General features: G+C 34.2%; 2 protein-coding genes across 10 annotated transcripts in view; both read left to right on the plus strand.

Moving 5' to 3' along the window:
• The window catches only part of LOC134281100 (activated Cdc42 kinase-like), a 36,558-nt gene extending 30,347 nt beyond the window's left edge, over positions 1-6,211 (plus strand). For 7 of the 9 annotated variants that reach the window (XM_062763569.1, XM_062763582.1, XM_062763577.1 and 4 more), the window contains 4 exons: positions 91-276; positions 884-3,225; positions 4,347-4,398; positions 4,838-6,211. In XM_062763569.1, coding sequence (XP_062619553.1) covers positions 91-276; positions 884-3,225; positions 4,347-4,398; positions 4,838-5,053 — 2,796 coding nt within the window. In that variant the 3' untranslated portion in view covers positions 5,054-6,211. The remainder of the gene's footprint in view (positions 1-90; positions 277-883; positions 3,226-4,346; positions 4,399-4,837) is intronic. The other 2 variants (XM_062763615.1, XM_062763621.1) reach the window with 2 other exon arrangements.
• A 7,932-nt stretch (positions 6,212-14,143) lies between these two features.
• On the plus strand, positions 14,144-19,277 carry LOC134281165 (tumor protein p63-regulated gene 1-like protein). The gene is made up of 4 exons (XM_062763642.1): positions 14,144-14,451; positions 16,113-16,204; positions 16,472-16,648; positions 16,854-19,277. Exons 1-4 carry the CDS (start codon positions 14,161-14,163, stop codon positions 17,197-17,199), a joined length of 906 nt encoding a protein of 301 aa, XP_062619626.1. The 5' UTR covers positions 14,144-14,160; the 3' UTR covers positions 17,200-19,277.
• Positions 19,278-22,338: the final 3,061 nt, after the last annotated feature.

Consider the following 22,338-nt stretch of genomic DNA (forward strand, 5'->3'; position numbering starts at 1 on the left):
ATGAATTTAAATGTCTTGACATACATATTCAAATGTATAATGTAGACACTTACCATTTCTGATTAATATATCACTATATTTATTTTGTAGAGTTCATTTGACTTTGGACCTTCATTCATGGATGAAGTTCTAAAAGCCTTGAATGAAAAAGAGGCCAAGTTGGAATCCCCAGATAAAGAGACGACCCCTCTACAGGGGAGTCCCAGGCCTGAGTGGGAGGACACGCGGGAGAAGAAACAATCCCCGCCCCCTCTACCTACAATGCCCCCCAGGATGGTAGGAACAAGCTTCAGTAGTTCCATCACAGTGATATAAGAAGTTGCTCTTGTACTGCTAACAGAGTTCTATGACATATCACCTAATAACACTGCAGTATGTATTCAGTTGCTACTTTTATAATCAGATGTAATGCAAACAACTGCACATTTTAGTGACTGGAGGTGTTGGGGTTCTTAATTTTTTGATTGTTAATTTTGCAAAATTAACCTTTGGGACACTAGATTTTGTACTGCTGCAGGAAAAAAGATGAGACATTTTCTGTTAGTTTGCCTAACAAGAGCAGTTTCAGATCACAAGATGGAATTTTTAAATATCCAGATAATTATATGTACTTGTCTACAAAGCATCTAAAATACTGACAAATGGTCAGTTCAAATTTGAAACCTTCTTTCTTAAGTTATCACTTTTAAAACTTTCGCATGAGCTTTTTATAAATGATTTCTATAAGTCAATATTTTAAGACTGTCAAACTTTTATCTGAAATATTCAAATTTCTAAGCATGATTAAATGAATGATAATTTTTAAAAATTCTATCATGTATATTCTGGAATGATTTTACATGTAAACGTTCTCTCTGCATACTGCTTTTCCATTTCTTCAAAGGACACAAAACGTGAGACCCCTAAGCCTGAGCCCCGGAAACAAGCTAAGGTCAAACCAATGTCATCTGCGGATGAAAAACGAATGGAAAGTGCAATAGCAATGGCTAATGAATTCGCTGCACACAGCACCAAATGTCACATGATCGATGCACAAAGCCCTCCCACTTCTCCTATCAGTGACAAAAACATTTTCGACTCTGAAAGTTCTGAATCTCCTAAACTTATGAAGAAATTAAAGAACTCCATTAAAAGGAGTCCAAAAGTAGAAAGAAAAAGAACATTTTCTGAGGAAATGTCTAATAAAACTGACTTAGAAGAGGATGTTCCTCCAGAAGCCCAAGAAGCTTATAATATGTTAGTGGTAAGAGGTTCCATGAAAGACACTTCAAAGTCTGAGGAGCGATCACAGGACAGAGAATTTCGAAATGATAGGGGAAGTGAATGTGAGGGCCGGTTGACACAGGATAGCTATGGGTTACAAAGGTCAAGTCCAACCAGACAGGACAGTTACCCTTCCAGTACCTCACAACAGGAAAGCTGGAGGTCCCATCCTGATCCTGTCTCCAGACAAGACAGCTGGAATAACAGAGAAAGTCCAGCTCGCCAAGACAGCTGGAGCATGAAGAGAGAAAGTCCAGCTAGACAGGACAGCTGGAGTGTAAAAAGAGATAGTCCAGCCAGACAGGATAGTTGGAGAAACAGGTCTGAGAAGACTTCAGTACCCCTGGCTAATACTGCAGAGGTGTTCTTAGACTCTCAGCTGGAAGAACCAGTCCGACCAATCCCTAAACCCAGGAGTGACAGGTCCGAAATTCCTGTTCCTGCTCCCAAACCTAGAGCAGAAATTATCCAGAGGGTGGAACCCGTTCAGCGTCCTCAGAGACCTCCACCCTCTATTCCAAAGTCCATGGACTATGACCTTAAAGTGGACTTACCTGCTGAAAAAGTTAATGGTGTAAACAACAGATTTAGCACAACTAGTGACCATAACTCCACAGCAAGTTCCGAAAATGATGACACTAAAAACCAGATAGAGGTGTTAAGAATTGATTTACCTGATTCTAGTGAAGTGAGAAAAGATAATATCTCAGACACATCCTCTAAAGACTCACAACAAGAGGAAACAACAAAACCTGAGCCAACTCATAAAGATTCATTTAAAAACGATTTGTTATGGAGTGAAGATTTCAGTGAACCATCACCTCGAGAAATCATGTCAAAACTGGCCAGAGAGAGCAGAATACGCAGATCCCTTGATCACCAGAGAGGGGCCTTGGGAGATGGGCTTGACTCTGGTCCATCAAGAAATATTCGAGAACCACAAGGAATACCAGGCAAAGGAATAGGTGCACCAACCAATGAGGATGAGGAGGTGGATACTAACCCCTTACGAATGTTAAGAGGTGGTGCAATCCCAACAGTCCGCGGAGGGCGGGTTGGACAAGGTACGGTTTCTAATGTTTCTTCTGTTCCTCCTAAATTACGTGTAAAACTCCCCGCCCTGCACCATTCGCTCAGTGTTGACTCTGGGACTAATCGTGTTGAGCATGTGAATGAGGGTGACAATTCCAGTTGTGGAAATGATAATAACCTTAACAAACGGTCCTTAAACAAACCCCCTGCTGTTCCACCTAGATCCTACAGCATCAGTGATGCTAATTGTCATAGGAACCCTGTTCCATTGCCTCCACGAAAGCCAATTAGAAAATCAACGATAAACGCACCACCTCGGGAACGAAAGTACCCTCTGTTGCCTAACGATGACCCAGGTCACACTACTAGCTGTTCGTCGAATGTTGCATGGTCGTCCACCCAAAATACCCAGACCAAGCATGACTGTGATGTAGATTCCTCCGCTCCCCCACCACTATTACCCAGATCTAAAAGTATTAACGCGGACAAAAACAATAGCGAGGAGGATGAAGACGACGACAGTGTATTCATCACTGACGACGACGCCCCTCAGACAAATTTCATAAATCATTCTAATTCATTTCATAATAAATCCACTCATCCTCCTCCATTAGGACACGTGAAAGGTCCAACTTCATTAGATTTAGATAAATATTCAGACAATAAATTACAAAACGGTTCAAGTATGACCAACAAAGCAGCCACTTTTCCTAGAGGCAAATTTCGACTCCAAAACGTAAATTGTAATTTAGAGCAGTTAGGCTTTTATAACCGTCCTGATCCTTTCTGGGATAAGTCTCTTGTGGTGGCAGGTCGTAATTATTCTGACCCTCTGGGGAGCTCTGAGGAAGTCTCGCCACTAATGCTTGCAAACTACAAAACGAGTGACGGTGTTAGTTACGAAGACTTGCTTGATTTTGCATTAGATAGGTATGGCATTTTTTATGTCTCTTCCTTTGTATTATATTCATCTAAACACCTCACTATATATCTGTTTGGACTGTATATATACCATATCTTTGCCACTGCTCTACTTGTAACACACTGCCCATGGATGCAGGTTTGGTTTGTAAATTATGCTTGAAAGGAAGAGAGCATTTTATAATCCAAATCTGGTCATAGCCATCTTCATCGGAGACCATGCACAGGGAATTTCTTTTGAATCAGATAGTTAACACATATTCATTGATAGTAAAATTTTGAGAAAAAGTAACATGCGATTTTTCTGATCAACATAGAAATGTGTGCCCCTTAATGGAGTGTACTTAATTTGAGAAAGTCTCATCTTTTTTTTTTTAATTTAAAATTCCATTTTGGTTTGGTTTTTGTGATTAACAGGAAAGAATCTAAACTCGGCATCCTAAATTGACAAAATGCATGCAAAAATCATTAGAAATTACCCAGAATGCTCTGCCTGTAATCAATATTTCTCCTTGTGTTTTGTTTCAGTATTTTATTTGGATCTTTAAGTGTGGCCGTTATGCTTTCATCCTAAGGTAGAGCTTTCGTCTCAGTAGTAATTTGTGTTTCCTTCATTAATAATGATTACCTTTAACATTTAGTGTCTGATAACTCTGTAGTGTTCTGTAACATATGTTTTGTGGTAGCAGGGACACTTTTTGGTGACTTTAAAGTTTTTGCATGAGATTTTATTTGCCAGGGTACATGTACATGCTTGTAGTCTGTTGAGAGAGGACAATGCCATTCATATCTAAATGTAGCCTCATTTTAGTAACTGGGCACATACAAATAAATTGAATTTTAAGGGTGCTTCATCACAAAGAAATTATATATAAGTTTGAAAATTGCTGTAATGCATGAATTTTGGACACATTAACAAAGCAAGCAAGGATTTCAGTGCCTAACAGCATGTCCAAAGAATAAAAAAATTTAAAAGGGTGGGCAGTATTTTCATATAGACATTGTTCATTGAATGGGCAGTGGGGGTAAGTAATATTTTCCTTCATGTGAACCTTTGAAATCAGTTTTTTAAATAAAGACTCTTTGAGAAAATGTCACTTATATTAAAATGTTTGAATATTTCTGTGCAGGGAGAAGAACAGCCCGGAGATAGAGACATTGCTTAAAGTATTCTGTAATGAAGTGAGTGGTTTAAGAATTTGTCATGACCTAATGTAGCCAACTTTTATTTGCATGCAAGAAAAATCTGGGAGTTCCATGACATTTTATCATGTTTCTCCATATAAATGAGTAATTTAATTGTACACATGTATTCAATATGTAAAATCTCCACAGTCATGAACTGTGGATGGATTTCAATGTATAAATTGTGAAGAAAAGTTGTTGAAGTTAATAGTTTCAAACTGCCATATAGCTAATCTTGAGGAAATAACCTATTCTCAGGGTTTCTCAGTCAATCATTAACATGAAAAGCTTAATGCCTAATCATTAACATGAAAAGCTTAATGCCTATTCAAGAATAACAGATTTTATTCCAATTCAATTATATTTGAAACGAGTTCAGCTTGGATGACAGGTGCCCCTTATACCAAAGCCTACCTTATCAGTTCTTTATTTACAGGTGAGTGTCCAGGACTGTACAGCAGCCCTTAAGGATACAGGGTGGGACCTTCTTATGGCCATCAAATACATCAAGCTCAAACAATTGCTGAGCCTAGACCTGGGGGACATTAACCATTGTAAGGAAGCCCTGATATCATGTGACTGGGATGTACCCAGAGCAGTGGACTATGTTTTCTCCCAGGGCCCACCCAGTCCCGAGTGTGTGGACGTATAGGACAATACTCACAAACTCGACAAGGGCTCTCACCAGCCTGATCTCCTGAGTACACTCACTCAACACATTGTTACAGAGTATCATCTGTGTAAATTAATACTCATTGATCTAATGTGATGTGTATACTTCCATTTTTACATCTACATTGAGAATTAACCACACGTGTACCTGCTGATAGATTTTGAGGCATTTTCTGCAGCTGTCCACTGCTTAACTTGGTTGTGTGCTTTATATTCTGAAACATTATTTATTATTTACACATTAACACAATTTTATGGTGAAAAAAAGAATGTTGCATTTCATCCATCTTTTGCCATTTATAATGACATGCATGTTTTTGTAGAATTTTTTTGTGAGAGGTAAAGGAATCACTGCTTGCCTTTTCATTTATGTACTTCCTAAACATCAGAAAGAATCTGTGTGAAACCGGTATGAGATGCTCAATATTGAGTTAAGTTGCTAAAAGTCGCAAAATGTTCATTTTTAACCATTGGTTTTTGTCATCATGCAATTTTTTCTTGAAATTTTCTGCTGCTGAAAAAAAAACAACTCAGCAATCAGTCATTCTTTACATAACTTGCCAGTATGATTAACTGTTGATTGTATAAGTATAATATTGTTTTATTTGTATTTATTCTGTATAATTATACCATTGTTAATAGAAGTAGCATAATAAACCAGATAGATTTATTACTTGGATACTACTTACTATCATGTTATTTACAGTATTATCACTATCAAATATATACCACAATGGTAACAATAACTATCAGTATGTGTCAAAAAATATGTTAAATATTGGATTTGAAAAAAATCTGACCCTTGGCCAATGTGTTAGTGCTCTATTAGAAAAAAATATATTGCTAAATTGTACATGTATATAATATGTGTATAGTATGTATAATTTTATGTAAAGTTTATGCTAATATGTGCAATATCTTGAGCTAGTTCATTCATTTGATGTAACTTTGTGCTTTGTCTATATTGAGTTGGTGCCTATTCGCAGTATGCAATCATTGTCTTGTCGTGCCATATAGGTTCAATATCATGTACTTCCCCATTCACGTGTTTCATTTCCTTGTTCAGAAATTGTGTTAGCTCTTAGTAACTTGTCAACTGAAGGAATAATAAATATGAAAATTGTTTATAATGATAGAAGTGTTGACTCTTGATCAGTTCTGGAAATGTCTTGAGCGATATGTTGGAATGGTTATTTTTAGTCTAAGAAGAGATGATTTATGGTTATATCATTCATCAAAAGAAGAACAATGCTGATTCAGCTGTTTCTAATACACTGTGTGTGCAAAAGCTCAAAATGTACTGGGGTACATGGGGAAGAGACAACAAACTATTGAGAATTTAACTGTGGCTTACCCTGTCCAAGTCCTCATGACCTAAGAATGCTTCAGTGTAGCAACATGATTAACATGGTGTTCTAGAAAAAAAACAAGATGGGTTTGTAAAACACTGATGCCCCCGTATGGATGCTTATGGCAAGTATCAAATGCAAGATAAACTCCAAGGTCAAGGTCAAAAGATAAAAATTGTTAGTATCCAAAGAAAGGGCTTGTCACAAGGAATACACCTGTGAAATATGAAAACCCTTGTACTAACCATTTCAAATGGTATGGTCAAGGTTAAAGCTTTTTTAAAAACATAAAAACTCCAAGTTCAAAATTGTTGGTGTCCAAAGAAAGGTCTTAAAAGAAGGAAAAACTCCCAAGGTCAAAATTGTTGTTATCCAAAGGAAGGTCTTGTCGAATACACCTGTGAAATATAAAAGCTCTTGTACTAACCATTCAAAAGTTATGATATCAAGGATAAAGTTTTTTAAAAGTCAGAAGACATCTCTGTATGAGTGAAGAATTCTAGAATTAAACAATATACGATCAATCATTAAAAGTGGGAAAAACTCCAAGGTAAAAATTGTTGGTATCCAAAGGAATTATGTCTTGTCACAGGGAATACACCTGTGAAATGTGAAATGCTCTAGAATTAACGGTTCAAAAGTTATGGCCAAGATTAATTTAAAAAAAAAATGGGCCAAACTCTAAGGTCAAGGTTAAATATTTTTCGACCCTTTGATGGGTCTTGTCACAGTGGAAACACATGTGAAGTATGAAAGCCGTTGCCCCATCTAGTCAAAAGTCATGGTCATGGTTAATTTTGTTGGTAAAAGTGGGTCAAACTCCAAGGTCACAAGGTCAATTTGGTGGTGCCAAAGGAAAATTCTTGTCACAAGAAATAAACCTTGAAAGCCATAGCCCCACCCCCTCAAATATTATGGACAAGGCTCAAGTTTTTGCGGACAAATAGATGATATGTCAACGCGAAACAGACAGACAGACGGACAGGGCAAAAAATATATATCCCCAAATATTCGATTACGGTGGCATAAAAAAAATAATCATCACATTGGTTTTTACTTACTAGTACTATTTTTATGGGAAACTTTGATCCCTTTAATTATAGTGGCCCCACCTTAGATTTGAACACATTTGGATTTTGTACTGTACTACATGATGTTTGTTGCATAATATGTATTCAATAAACTGTATGACAATTATGTTTCTAAAAGGTTACTGGTAGATCAAAATGTAATTCTGACTGAATCCCCCCCCCCAAAAAAAAAGCAGCAATGACAATTTTTTTGAAAATTAGTTTAAATTTCAAGGTCACTGGGTCAAAAATCATACTTTTTCAGAAGTCATGCACTTGTCAGATATAAATCTATCTTCTTTTTATTTGAAAGTTATAATCAATGTTATAATTTTTTGACAGTAGATTTTTCAAGGTCATTGTCATGGGGTCAAATTCATAGTATGTTTGGAAAGCTCTTGTCACAGGTTGTGTACGTGTACTTGTGAAATATGAAGCCTTCTCTCTCATTCAACTTTATGATCAAGATTCAGTTTTAGTAATAAACAGACTCACAAACAGACGCACAAATAAGTTTAAGGGAAGTTAAATCCAACATTCAAAAGTCTTAAAAATATTTAGTCAAGTAAATGTGTTGATATATACACTGAGAGCTTCTGAAATTCCTTGTCATAGGTAATGCACTTGGCAAATATAAATGTGATTCTTTTCTCATTCAACAATTATCATCTGCGTTAATGTTTTTGAAAATAAGGAAAACTTTAAGGTCCAGGAGTCAATTTATAGTCAGAATTTTGGGAATCGTCTAGTGGAAAGCAATCCACATATCAAACTTCTTTCATTGCAGAAATGCACTTGTCATATATGAATACCATATCTTCTCTCTTTAAAAACTTGAAAACAATATTAAAAAAAAAAAATTAAGTTCAAACTTCAAGGTCACAAGTCAAATATCTTGGTACATTTTGAAAAATTTTGCTGGAGGTAATATGCGCATATCAAATGCAAAATACCTTATCTCCTTTCATTCAAAGGTTATTGCCAATGTTAAAGTTTCTGAAAATTCAAGCTTCAAGGTCAATATCACGGGGTCAAATTTATAACACACTGTACCTTTAATTAAAAAGGTTTTTTTTCATAGATATATAATGCACGCGTCAAATACGAACACCAATCTTCTCTCATTCAAAAGTTTTCTATATATTACGTTTGAATATTCGGTGAAAGTGGCGAAAATAATGAAAGTCAAAAATGAGAAATCCTAATAAACGAAAATGAAAGGCGCTCGCCGACTGCAAGTAAAGATTTCCATGTTTAACAAAGCTTATTGATGGTAGATATCAGAGAATGCTCACCAAGATTAAATTATCAAACCACCAATTAATAATGAAACTGGTAGATATAGTAAAACATCAAGATCTCAAAGAACACTCTGCTCTTCTAATGTTAATGAGGATGAATTTTATTTTATATTAAGGAGGATCTCTACACCTGTAAAGTATAACTGATTTTTGTTGCATGCATTTGTTTCTAATAATAGGCCCCAAATCCGATAAAATAAGGTTCCAAAGTATTTCAATTTATTTTTTAGAAATATTTGAAATATTTTATTTATTTTGTTAAACTCCCTCATATCAATTTTTTTAAATGCCCATTGCTTTAAATTTCTCTTTAAAGTTTAGTGTTATAAAATATTGAAATAATAACCAACAAAGTTAAAAATAAAATCAACATAATTTTTATTTAAATTTACAAAAAATAGACAAAAGAAAAACTAAAATAGCATTTTCTTGAGAATAGCTGGTTGGATCCTCTTCAATATCTGAAAAGATATATAATATCAAAGGGTAAAAACAATGAAAAAAAGAAATTGAAAAAAATTGAAAAACTGTCAAAAACTTTATAAACATCACAAAAATTCAGGTGTGAGAGATCCGCTTTAAGATGCATTATCGTTACCTCGAGTTTTCTTTGCGTACGAAAATTGCAGTGGCAGAAGTAAATTGTGAAAGATATTCAGCATTAAATTTTCTAAAGCCTTTGCAAGGAAGGAGTATTAAAAGTGCTTTGAATAACGATTCGTTAAGTATAGTTAACGATTCGTTAAGTATAGTTTTCATCTGTAAAACTATATTTAACGGTCGTTAACTATAGTTTACGAATGATAATCTAAGTTTATCTGTCTGTAATAAACGTTAACAATAGATTTTGTTGATAAACGTAGATTCACATTTGTAAACTATAGTTTAGAAAATAGAAAACTCGAAAAAACTCGAAAAATAGAAAATAGAAAACTCGAGGTAAACTATAGTTAAGAGTTGTTAATCATAGTTTCACAAATCGTGAAACTATATCTATCAGATCGTTAACTATAGCTAACGGTTTGTAAACTATAGTTTACAAATCGTGAAACTGTATTTATCAGATAATCTATGTTTTGCAATCGCAAATGATAGTTTTCGGTGTTAAGTATAGTTCACGGTTGTGAAACAGATTATCGCGTTAACTATAGTTTACAGATGTAAAATATAGATTAACGTTGTTAACTATAGTTTACAGTCCGTAAACTATAGTTTACAGTCGATAAACCTAGTTTATCAATTGTGAAACTAGGTTTATCTCATTTTTGTGAATTTGGCGTGCCATATATATGTTTTGCAATTGCAAATGATTGTTTTCGGTGTTAAGTATAGTTTACGCTTGTGATACATAGATTATCGCGTTAACTATGGTTTACAGATGTAAAATATAGATTAACGTTGTTAACTATAGTTTACAGTCCGTAAACTATAGTTTACAACCGATAAACCTATTTTATCGATTGTGAAACTATGATTAACTCATTTTTCACCCATTCTCAATATAAGGGCACAAATGCCTCTCTGATTTTTTAAAAAATGAAGTTCAAGATAACAATTTTTCTATCAATTACCTTTGAAAGAAAGTATCTGAAGATTTTGTTTCCAGATTTTTTTCATCAAATTATAATACATGAAATAATGACAATACGATAAAGTAGAGGGTAATTTTATTCAGAAATGTAGCTTGAAATGTACGTTACTCTTTCTTCAATGTCCAAAAATATATGTAAAAAAAAATGTAGTCATTAAAATCACAATTGGAATATCTCATCTTAACACCAGCACATCCTACCAACTCTGTCAGCAACATATTTTCTCGGCATACGAACGTGCGTTTGATTTTTCCTTTCAAAAAACAAAGGTTACTTTTAGATCCAGATGTGTAAAAACATTTTTTGAATATATGCTTTAAATTCTTCTCTCTGTTTTGTTCAGAGCGATCAGTTTGGAATCTTGTCATTTTTAATAGATACTGGAACCTAACATGTACATGTAGTAAAATTCTATTTTGTAGTTACTGTCTTTTTTAACATATATCCATGCCGATTTAGAAAACTATGTAAATGTAACGTACATTTCAAGATATATTTCTGTTTAATACAAAGCTTAAAATTCATCTAAAATTCATCTAATAATTCATCGTTTTGTTTCAGTTTATTCCAAAAAAGATTCTCTATGTAATCACATTGTGTTATCCTCGAAGGATGGAAGAAAGTATTTATATATAATATTTTTACAAGGGAATGAAACTTTTTAAAATAATTTGTATTAACCTGAAACTGTGATTATGTATATATATGTCAAATTATTTTATTCAGGCTAGGAAAATTATGTAATCCTCAATTTTATTTTTTATTTTTGTCTATGCTGTCTTAGTCAATTAAATTATAATCAACTTGTACCATCTTAGGACCCCATTGGAAATAAGCATGTTTTATATATTGCTTTCATGGGTTATCCTAGGCAAAGATTGATTAAAAAGATGTTTATTTGTGTTGTATGTGTTAAGATCTGGTTCTGAGATCTGTATAATCCTGTGATATTGATAACTGTGATTATACCTGGAGTGATATTGTTTTAATGTGATAGCTACATGTATATGCGCTAGAACTTTTAAGCGATCCCTAATTAATTTTGGAATGTAATTTGTGTTATGATTTGTAATGAATTTGACTCTTTGCCTGAATAAACATAATAATAATAATAATAATCCTATGTAAATGTAACGTACATTTCAAGATATATTTCTGTTTAATACAAAGCTTAAAATTCATCTAAAATTCATCTAATAATTCATCGTTTTGTTTCAGTTTATTCCAAAAAAGATTCTCTATGTAATCACATTGTGTTATATGTCACAATCACCACTATAAAGACACGTTTGCCTCAGAATATGAGTAGGTAACGTACATTTCAAGCTTGTAATAATATGTATATTAGTAATAAGAAAATATTGAAAAAAAAAGCAATTATTGACATAAAAATCATATCAATGAAGAGTTTTAACGCAGTAATATAAGAAATCATAATGTAACAAACGAGGTTATTGTCATCAACTACATGAATGTCACGTCACTTCGGTAACGTTCATTTCACATATTATTGGGGAGTCCCCTCCACCTCATTTCATAACCATTCTTTTGTGCTGTTTCGCTGAAATTGACACCGGTCGTAGCCTAGTTACTTCTAACTGTGTGCAAGGTTACAGACAAAAAAATATAAGAGTCAGATGTATTTTGCTATGATCTAACAAATGCTCGTGTTTGGCCATTGAAACTTAACATAAATCTATTCCGAATATATCCATTGACAGTCTTGTTAACAATTTCATTTAGTATGTTGCAACATCGTTTTTCAAAACACAAACATACGTGCTTTTCAGCAGATCTGGAAAAATATAACCCAAAATGCAATGATTCAAACAAAACTGAATATTCAGTATTTGAAATGTAAGTGACCGTCTTGTGTTTTGGGTTTATTTGTTTTGTTTCTTTTTCTTTTTTCTTTTTGACAGGGGATTTTTTTTTTTTTTTTTTTTTTTTTTTTTTTTTTACCAATTATAAGCCTATGCATACCTTGTTTTAAATTATCAACAACAATTCAATTAATATTGACGAAAAGTCGCACATGAAAAGTAAACAAACTGCAAAAAGGTTGCCAAAGATGAATTTAAGACACTTAGAAATAAATTTTCTAGCATGTGGTAACAGTTTAAAACATTTACGAGGATTGGGGTGCATTTAGATGTGGCCAGTTGTCAAATGGATTGTAACGATAATTTTGTTTCGCTCGTGTAAACGCAATTCATTGACTAAATTAAAAAAAATGTCAGTTAGAAATACATAAAATGTACGTTACCATACGTAACGTACATTTCAAATATAAAAATCAATTCTCTTCCACAAGCATACGTTAGACGCGCAATATATAGATACTATTTTAACCTGCATATCATAAGAAATGCATCATACAGGTTTCGTATTCAGAAATATATACCAGGTATCAGAATTATATAACATAATAATTGACCTTAATATATTTTTTTCCTCAGCAGAGACGTTTCTTTTCATTAATTTTGGGAACTAGCCGACCTCCAACCTTTGAAACTTTCCTTTGTGTACACATTCGAGTGTGTGAAAGTATTAGAATACATGAAAATTCGTGCGAGATTCACTTAATTCGAATTTCATGGTAACGTACATTTCAGTCACGTACATTTCAAATGATCGCTTTTCATGTAAAAAATAATTTTTAATTGTGTTAAGCAAAACGTCTTTGCCAGTTTAGAGGATACAAGGGGTTGCTTATTCAGAGTCGTCTCATGTTTTCTACTTAATATGTATTCTTAATGGAAGAATATAGGTAACGTACATTTCTTTCTTATCTCTACGATTGAAAATGTCTTTCATTCCGTAAACATATTTATAAAAGTTGCTCAAGTTGTTCAATTTCATGTTACATTATCTAAGTAGGAGTAATTAATCCTTTGAAATTTCAAATTTAGCCCATCAATAAATAAAGGAGAACAAAACTATCAGGTGTATAATCTTTGTGTTTGCTTGTAATGTGGTTGAAATGGAATTAAGCGACAGGGACATTGCACAATAAAAATTATTTATTATCACAAAGAAAATGTATTTATTGTTATGAAAAGAAATATATATGATACAAGGTTTAACTTATCAGAAAATTTTTACTTGAGAATCAAAACTATATATTACACAGAGGGGATTCAGAATAATATTTGCCTCGGCGACAGTAACGTACATTTCAAATAGGCTACTATATTTGAATTTGGAACTCCTGAAATACCCTTTCAGATCGATAATTATATGAATTCTTATTCATTGTTATATGACTATTTATAATGTTGATTTAAAAATTACATCAGTGGTATTTCTTTTAAATGAAAATGAGGCGACATCATTTGAGCCCTTATATTGAGAATGGGTGTTTTGTGAATTTGGCGTGCCATACCTTGGGGTATGGAACACAGGAGGCAGGGGGGGGGGGGCTCTCCAAGCACCTATTGGTCAATTAAATCACAGTGCATCGCTGGTCGGTAGACGCACAACACATTTGTTTTCTGTTACTTATTCTCTTATAATTTTTAGAATAGAAATATTTTATTATCTATTTGCAAAAATCAGAGCAGTATAGACTCATTGATTCCAGATGGAGAAAATAAATTGTATTGAGGAAAATTGAAGAAGATGGTATAATTTATGTTCGGGTGAGTGAAACGAAGGAGAACATAATGATATTTCTGTTGCCTAGTGAGATTCCATAAGCGGTGTTCGATTAGGACAGGATTTTTTTTATATCGGGCTCGTAGTCTCACACCTCAAAGGGAAATAACTCCCTTAGATGATCGTAAACACATTCAAGATGGCGACGAACACCGAGACGCAAAATACAACACTATCAGATGACGAGCAAAAAACGTTTTCAGGAGCAACTCTGCAAATTGATGGCGTTGACAACCAAACAGGACATGAGCCTGGTGTTGAATTTACAGGACCCAAGTCTAACTTTGACAGAAATCGCCCCGGAAGTGTATATGGAAGACAGAGTATCCGAAGCACGACTAGCCGCACCTCCGTCCGTCCAGGGGTGATCAAAGGCGATAATGAGGCTGACACGTTCTTCAGCTACAAGGTTTTTAGACATTGAACTTGTTTAATCAGTATTTTCTATTGTAGCAAATTTTAGCACTTGACATGTTTTGGACAGGTCTGGTAAAATCACTAGATTTAGCTACGTAGCTTAATTTACCTACATACCTGAGGTAGCTTTATTTAGCGACCAAATCAGTTTATTTCTATAAAAAAACATTTTTCTCAGGGTGTGCAGAAAATCTCATTTTGATGCAGTGATCATTTTCAACTTTGAATTAATCTGAAAACAATTTATGAAAAAATCACTCTTGAAGAAAAGTCTTTTTCTGCGCAACTGCAATTAAAGTTCTGAGAATGTTGCGGCTATATACATGATATATGACAGTTAGAACAGTTACTCCTTGAATGAACTGACAAAGAAGACCAGTTTTGGTTAACATGATAAAAGGTGGATAATTATTCGCTCATAATTCAGCAGAATGTGAAGTAATAATACTCAGCCATGCCTCAACGCACGCAAGTTAGTGGACAGTTACCCAAACAATGGAATTACATGTTTTGCTCTAGATTCTCCAAACGCAGCAATGTATCTCTGCTTTCAGGGCTCTCACACCACTTTTTGGGACTGGGGCCGGGGCCGTTCAAATTGGGAAAATTATCGTCATTTTGGGAAAAGTTGGATAACACAAATTCATTAAAAAAAATCCTCAAATTTTGCTTTTCTAGCATTTTATCATCAATGCTAACTCTGGTACAAATGATTTAGAACAGTTACAACCAAACAGGACATCACTGTTGCCCCGGAAGCTTGAATAAACAGTTAAACAGAACAAACATGGGTACATAGGCTATTTATGAAAGTACATTAGCTCTGTCGTTACTATCTTTGAGTGTTGATATTGTGGTTATATGTCTTTCTGAGTGACAGTCGATAGTCATATAGTCCCGAATTTCCTCGATCACATGGACAACTTTACTTACCAATACAGCACGAGACTGAACATGCCGAGGCGTGGGTATGTTTCTAAGTGCACCTTACTAATGTTTAAATGAAATGTCTATTTTGGAACCAAAATGCTGGTTTTTGTCGAAACTACATAACAAGATACTCTGCACTCATAGTTGTATACATTTTTGTAAAAACAATAACCTGGTTCCCCGAACCAGTTTACAAATGCATTTGGCGCGAACTAATAAAATAGTAGTACAGTTTCACTTTCATTTGCAAATGTGTTTTGTTTGGGGTTTTTTTTTTTTTGCGATTAGGTTTGATGGACTTTTATTTTTTAATTAATATTTTACTCTGGATGGAAATTGGGAAATTTACACCTTTCTTTTGGGAAAAAAGGTACCTTTTTTGCATTGGGAACAGGGCCGTTGAACGGCCCCAATTTTAGAGAATCAAGAGCCCTGGCTTTAGATTGTTTTTTTTAAAAAGCTTCCTAGTATAAATATTAATAGTCATTTAATTGCGATTTTTTGTCTCTTTTTAATAAAAAGAAAAAGTTTGAAAAGTTGCATTGAAATAGCTAAATAAAGCTACCTGAGGTAGGTAAATACGTAGGTAATTCTACGTACTAAGCTAAATCTATTGATTGTACTGGACCTGTTGGAAAATGACTTAATATTTTGACAATTGAATTTGAAAAAAAAAGATGCAGTTTACAGTCCAAATTATGTTTGACGTCAATATTTTAACAGGAAGAGAACTTTAACAAAGCACTTGAAGCATGTAAAAAGACATTGAAAGATGACATTGATGGCGAATTTGTAGGGGCTTGGCTGCTAACTCTGTAAGTTTAAGCTTTTCATAATAACAGACAATTATAAAATTAATAGAATCTGTGTCATTTTATTGTAAGGTAAAAACATAGGTGAAATTTCCTGTCAATTGATAGCAAAACCACACCACAGGATATGATTACTCATTCACAAAGTGCAACTTAAATTGCCGCTCATGCACTCTTTCTTTTGCTGAGTAAAACAGAAAAAAAAATCTGTGAGTGTGATTTTCATAAAATTTTTATGAATAATTAATATGTATTTATTGTTGTTTTCAGTATTGACCATTGGGATAACGAGAGGGAGCGTTTAATCATTCTGACCAAAAACTGTATGCTCATCTACAAATATGACTTCATTCTTCATAAGATGGAAGATTACAAAAGAGTCATGCTTCATTTAATTGACACTATTTGTGTGGGAGACTTTGTTTATCCACCCAAAAGTCTGATGCCGTAAGTTATTACAGTAATCGTGAATCTTGATGTTTCCATCTTGTATGCAATAAACATTATGTGTTTAGCAAAGCAATGACTGGTAATTATGAAATATCATTTGATAATGTTGAATAATCACATTTGTGTACGATTCAGTCAGACAGAAGAAAAGTAGACTTTTGATCTGTATTCAAACCTGTTGAAAAGAGTGAATTTCTTACAGAATGAGACAACATGGGGGGATCCAGGTTAAGTGGAGTCATGGACAGGAGCCGTCCTGGGCTCAGCTGTGGAACCCCTGGTGTGAGTCTATCCCCTGGATCAACCTCGCCCACCACCCCCTGCTCTATAACCCCAAGGAATATGAGACCACCATTTACAACGTGGATGATTTTTACGAGTCTCTGATACAATGCATCAGTAACAGCTACAAGGAGAAACGACCAAGTGAGAAAATCACAATTGTTGAGGGTCCTATATTGATTGAGAGCTACGCTAGCTTGGCCTCCATGGTGTTTAACCAGAGTGGACTTGGTTTCAACAGAGACAGGAAGGGCATTAGCTTCTGAACTTTAGAAATGTTGCTGCACAAGCTACTCAAAGTTTTTCCTCGTCAAGCATAACATTTATAGCTTTGAAATCCAGATCAATTGATATATTGGTTCAATTTCAATACATGTATATTGAAATGATTAAACTTTTTCTATAGCTTTTTCACTTGCTGTACTGCAAAAGAACTTTTGACATTTACAGTGTCTTTTTATTATCAACAAATACTGAATAATCTAAAAGATTTTCTGCCTAGAGTTGAGCTATTGTGATTTTTATAGATTAATTAACTATGAAACAAGCTGTGATTTTATATTATACTTAACAGTATACAAATTTTCCATGTGTCGGAGGAATATGGGTAATAGCAGACTAAGTTGATAAGCTGTTGTTTGGATATCATCTGTATACAGGACACAGACTATTTTCCCTGTAATATTGCTGATTCTAAAGTGCTCTTTTATTTATTTCTTCTTGTTTACTGTTCAGTTTTGTGTGCTTTTTGTATTTTTTTGCTAGTTTTGCATGTTGCAATATTAAGATATTTAAGTCAATACACATTCCAGCAATTTTCTTACTACAACAAATGTCTTTATCAGTAATAGTTTCTTGTAAGAATGAACTGAATTAATTTTAAAGTTGACTTAATTTATTTGGTTTAAGGTAAGAGGTTTTCCTATGAAATTTCATGATATGAAATGTAATTTTCATAACAAAAGCCCTTTAATGATGTTTCTTATCCATATTTTTTTTTCAACCAATTGGGTATCAGATTTATTTTGTTTGCAAAGATTTCTAAGCTGACTTAAATACACATCTATTTTATGTAATTTTTTTTTTTTTTTAATTTTATGTAGTAACTGTCCTCATATCATATATATTCCACATTTTTTGTGGAAAGTTTGAGAATTATTTCCTGCCCTTGTTGAATCCTCTTATATTCTGTTTCCAGAGGCATTTCGAAGTGCTTTGGAAGGCCTCAGGTAGCATGTGGGTCCTCTTTTCTTGTTGCTCATTATTATTTTATGTACTCTCTATTTCATATGTTATTGAATGCACTTCTCAAACACACAAGTCAATCGCAACTTCTCAGGCCTTTCAGACAAGCAGAAAAACAACCTTGAATGTATTACGTAGGTGTCAATGACAACCCCCCTTTTTGTGAATTTAGAAATAGATATGAGAAGACCTCTTATCTAGGGAGTATTAACTTCATTGAATGTAAAGATATCACGTAAAATATACCATAGAAGGGACTTTCAACTCCGTCTATCCAATACTTTAATAAATAGGAAGCAACTCCATGTTATATAAATTTATACCATATGGTGATTTAAATATATTGGAGTTTGTTTTTCGGACCTCTGAGGGAAAGACCCAAGATGATGTGATTGACACATAAGTGTGTGCTTATGTACATAAGGGTGTATTTTCATCATTGAAAATGATTGTACTCAACACATGTAACTGCTATATAATCTTTCACCCAATGAACACGAAATCTTTTCAAAATAATTTGTATTTTTGAAATTTTCAGTAATTAGGTAATCACAGCTTGATTAAATCGATTTCCTTTTGCTACTGATAAGGAGGTTGTTTGACATACTTTTTTGCCCTACTTGCTTGAGTTGTGATGTGCCATTAAGATTTTTTTTTTGCAATAAGTTAGCATAGTATTTGATAATGTATTTCTCAATTTTATTCATTGTAAAGCTTTTTTCGCAAACTTTATAAATTAGAACACTTATATGTATGCCCATTATACTGACATGTATCATATTGTCATTTACTATCATGTGTCATATTTTTGATTTAGTATGGTTTATCGTATTTTGATTTTAAGTCTCAGTGGAAATTCTGAAAAATTGAAATAGAAAATTTATGCTAAGAAGCATCAAATACGACCTTCTTTGTGGTCATGTGATTTTTTAAGTTTCAGAAGTTTCTGAAACTGGACATTCAAAGGGTGTGTTAACTTTTTCCTGCAATGAAGTGGCATTGATGCATACTTAGGAATATCACAAATTAAATTATATCTTTCCCTTCTCCATTTCTCCCTTAGATATTACAATTTTTGTGAATATAAAGCTACTTGTGATATAGTGTCTGTTCCTTTTAATTCCTTTGTTAATGTTTATTATTTCTGTGTTAATGTTTATCATTTATGTTTTTTGTTCCTTAAAAAAGAAAATTCAAGATTCACCCCTATACTTTTTTCCATTTGTGCTTAATTATTTTTGTGCTATTGATAATGTAATGTAATTCCTTCAAAAGTCTATGTGCAAATACAGTACAATTTACGCTTTGGTTTCCAGTCCACGGATATATGAAGCATCCGGATATCTGAATCACCAATTAAACAAGACAACACAGCATTTAAAAATTTCGTTCCGATGAAAAATCGTCCGGATACTGAAGCATCCGGATATCTGGCGTCCGGATATCTGAAGGTCCACTGTATATTAAAAAAACTTTATGTGATCCTTGGCACATACGTGTGTGGGGTGTCGTGTAATGAATTTATTTCAAAATCCAACAGTATGATAGCTTCAAATAATCCTCAATTTCAAGAGGAGTAGATGTGTTGCATCATTATTCTTTGTTTCGAAATTTATGATAAAAAACCCCAAACTTCTGATCAAATTAAGATTTGCAAATGAAAAATGGAAAGACAGACATTGGATTACTTATCTTAAGTATTTATAGTACAGATCCACCCTGTTTTCCTGGAAAATATTTTTTAATGCATATTCTGTCAGTATTAAAGATAAAAAAAAATTGAACTCAAGATCGACATGTCTCAACTATTTCTACAATATCTGATATGGAAAAGTGGTGTATACTTTCTTTAGCATTAAGTGTGTAAAACTAATCAGAGGGTTATAACAACTCGGAAGTGTGGTGGTCATTTGGAAAAATAATAAACTGTATAATGGTATTTTGAGTATATCTTCCTGGCCTGGTTAAAATTAGAAAGCAAATGTACATATGCTTTTGATTTCTCTCTATGAATATGTTCAACCAAAACGAAAAAAAAAAGTTTCCCTTCAAGTATTTGTGTGTGATCAAGAGTTTACCTTATAGCCTATGCACAAATCAGTATAACATATATATTGTACACATATAAGTGTGTTAGAGATATTTGCTGTCGTTTCACATATCATTATTATTTTTTTTTTTATTATGTTGGCTTTTTAAAAACAACCAAATTAATTAAAAAAATAAAATTTAATGTTCTACCATCATTACATTATCAAATTAACTTTGTTTATCACTGTCAAAATAATATCACATTTCTTTTTTGTCTTTTGAATTTGAGATATGACATTTTATGTTCATTTTAGATGAAGATGTTTGAATTAAGTTGTATTGTTATTGTTTTGTAATGAATGTGTGAGAATAGATTAAGTACTGATGTTATTGTGCTGAAGTGTTCTATTTGAAATTGTTTTTTTTTCATCTTAATTTGAAAATTTGACCAAATCTTGCCCCAGTATTGGTTTATTGGAGGAACCAACATCCTGGTCTAAATAGGCCACAGTAGTGGTTTATTGGGGACAATATCCTGGTCGAATCAGGTCCCAGTAGTGCTTTAAATGAGTCAAACATACTGCTTAATTCAAATCCCAGTAGTGAATTATTATGGTCAACATTCTGGTCTAATTAAGCCCCAGTAATGGTTTATTAGGAACAACATCCTGGTCTAATCAGGCCCCAGTAGTGGTTTATTGGGGACAACATACTGGTCTAATCAGGCCCCAGTAATGGTTTATTGGGCACAACATACTGGTCTAATCAGGCCCCAGTAGTGGTTTATTGTGACCTTTCTGGTCTAATCAGGCCTCAGTAGTGGTTTATTAGGGACCGACATACTGGTGAAACATATGGTGATAACGAATAGTATTCCTGATCAAAAGTCCATACAAACAGTACAAAATAGGAGCAGAGCAAACACAGACCTTCAAAACATCAGAGGTGGGATCATGTGCCATGGAGGAGTGAGCATCCCCTGCTGACCTCTCTATCAAACCCTAGTAGCTGTTTATTAAGCACAACATCCTGGTCTAATCAGGCCCAAGTAGTGGTTTATTGAGAACAACATACGGGTCTAATCAGGCCCCAACAGTAGTGTATTGGGGACAACATCCTGGTCCTATCAGACCCCAATTTTAGTTTATTTGGGACAACATCCTTGTCTAATCAGGCCGCAGTAGTGGTTTATTGAGAACAACATCCTGGTCTTAGTAGGCCCCAATTATGATTTATTGGGGACAACATCCTGGTCTAATAAACCCTAGTAGTGGTTTATTTGGGACAACATCCTGGTCTAATCAGGTGCCAAAAGTAGTGTATTGGGACAACATCCTTGTCATATCAGGTTCCAGTAGTGGTGTATTGGGGACAACATCCTGGTCCTATTAGGCTCCAGAAGTTGTGTATTGGGGACAACATCCTGATCTAATCAGGCCCAACTAGTAGTGCATTAGGGATAACATCCTGGTCCTATCAGGCCCCAATTTTAGTTTATTTGGGACATCCTGGTCTAATCAGGCCCCAGTAGTGGTTTATTAGGGACAACATCCTGATCTAATCAGGCCCCAGTAGTGGTTTATTGAGAACAACATACGGGTCTAATCAGGCCCCAACAGTAGTGTATTGGGGACAACATCCTGGTCCTATCAGGCCCCAATTTTAGTTTATTTGGGACAACATCCTTGTCTAATCAGGCCGCAGTAGTGGTTTATTGAGAATAACATCCTGGTCTTATTAGGCCCCAATTATGATTTATTGGGGACAACATCCTGGTCTAATTAACCCTAGTAGTGGTTTATTTGGGACAACATCCTGGTCTAATCAGGTGCCAAAAGTAGTGTATTGGGACAACATCCTTGTCATATCAGGTTCCAGTAGTGGTGTATTGGGGACAACATCCTGGTCCTATTAGGCTCCAGAAGTTGTGTATTGGGGACAACATCCTGATCTAATCAGGCCCAACTAGTAGTGTATTAGGGATAACATCCTGGTCCTATCAGGCCCCAATTTTAGTTTATTTGGGACATCCTGGTCTAATCAGGCCCCAGTAGTGGTTTATTAGAGACAACATCCTGATCTAATCAGGCCCCGGTAGTGGTTTATTGAGAACAACATACGGGTCTAAT

The sequence above is a fragment of the Saccostrea cucullata genome, unplaced genomic scaffold, assembly GCF_032062105.1.
Source record: "Saccostrea cucullata isolate Sc308-1 unplaced genomic scaffold, CSIRO_AGI_Scuc_v1 ctg105, whole genome shotgun sequence".
Lineage (NCBI taxonomy): Eukaryota > Metazoa > Mollusca > Bivalvia > Ostreida > Ostreidae > Saccostrea > Saccostrea cuccullata.

Coding starts and splice junctions, on each gene's coding strand:
- LOC134281165 (XM_062763642.1), top strand. CDS start 14,161: ATGATCGTAAACACATTCAAGATGGCGACGAACACCGAGACGCAAAAT. Junction 16,205..16,471: donor GGGGCTTGGCTGCTAACTCT/GTAAGTTTAAGC, acceptor TGTTGTTTTCAG/TATTGACCATTGGGATAACG. Junction 16,649..16,853: donor CCACCCAAAAGTCTGATGCC/GTAAGTTATTAC, acceptor AATTTCTTACAG/AATGAGACAACATGGGGGGA.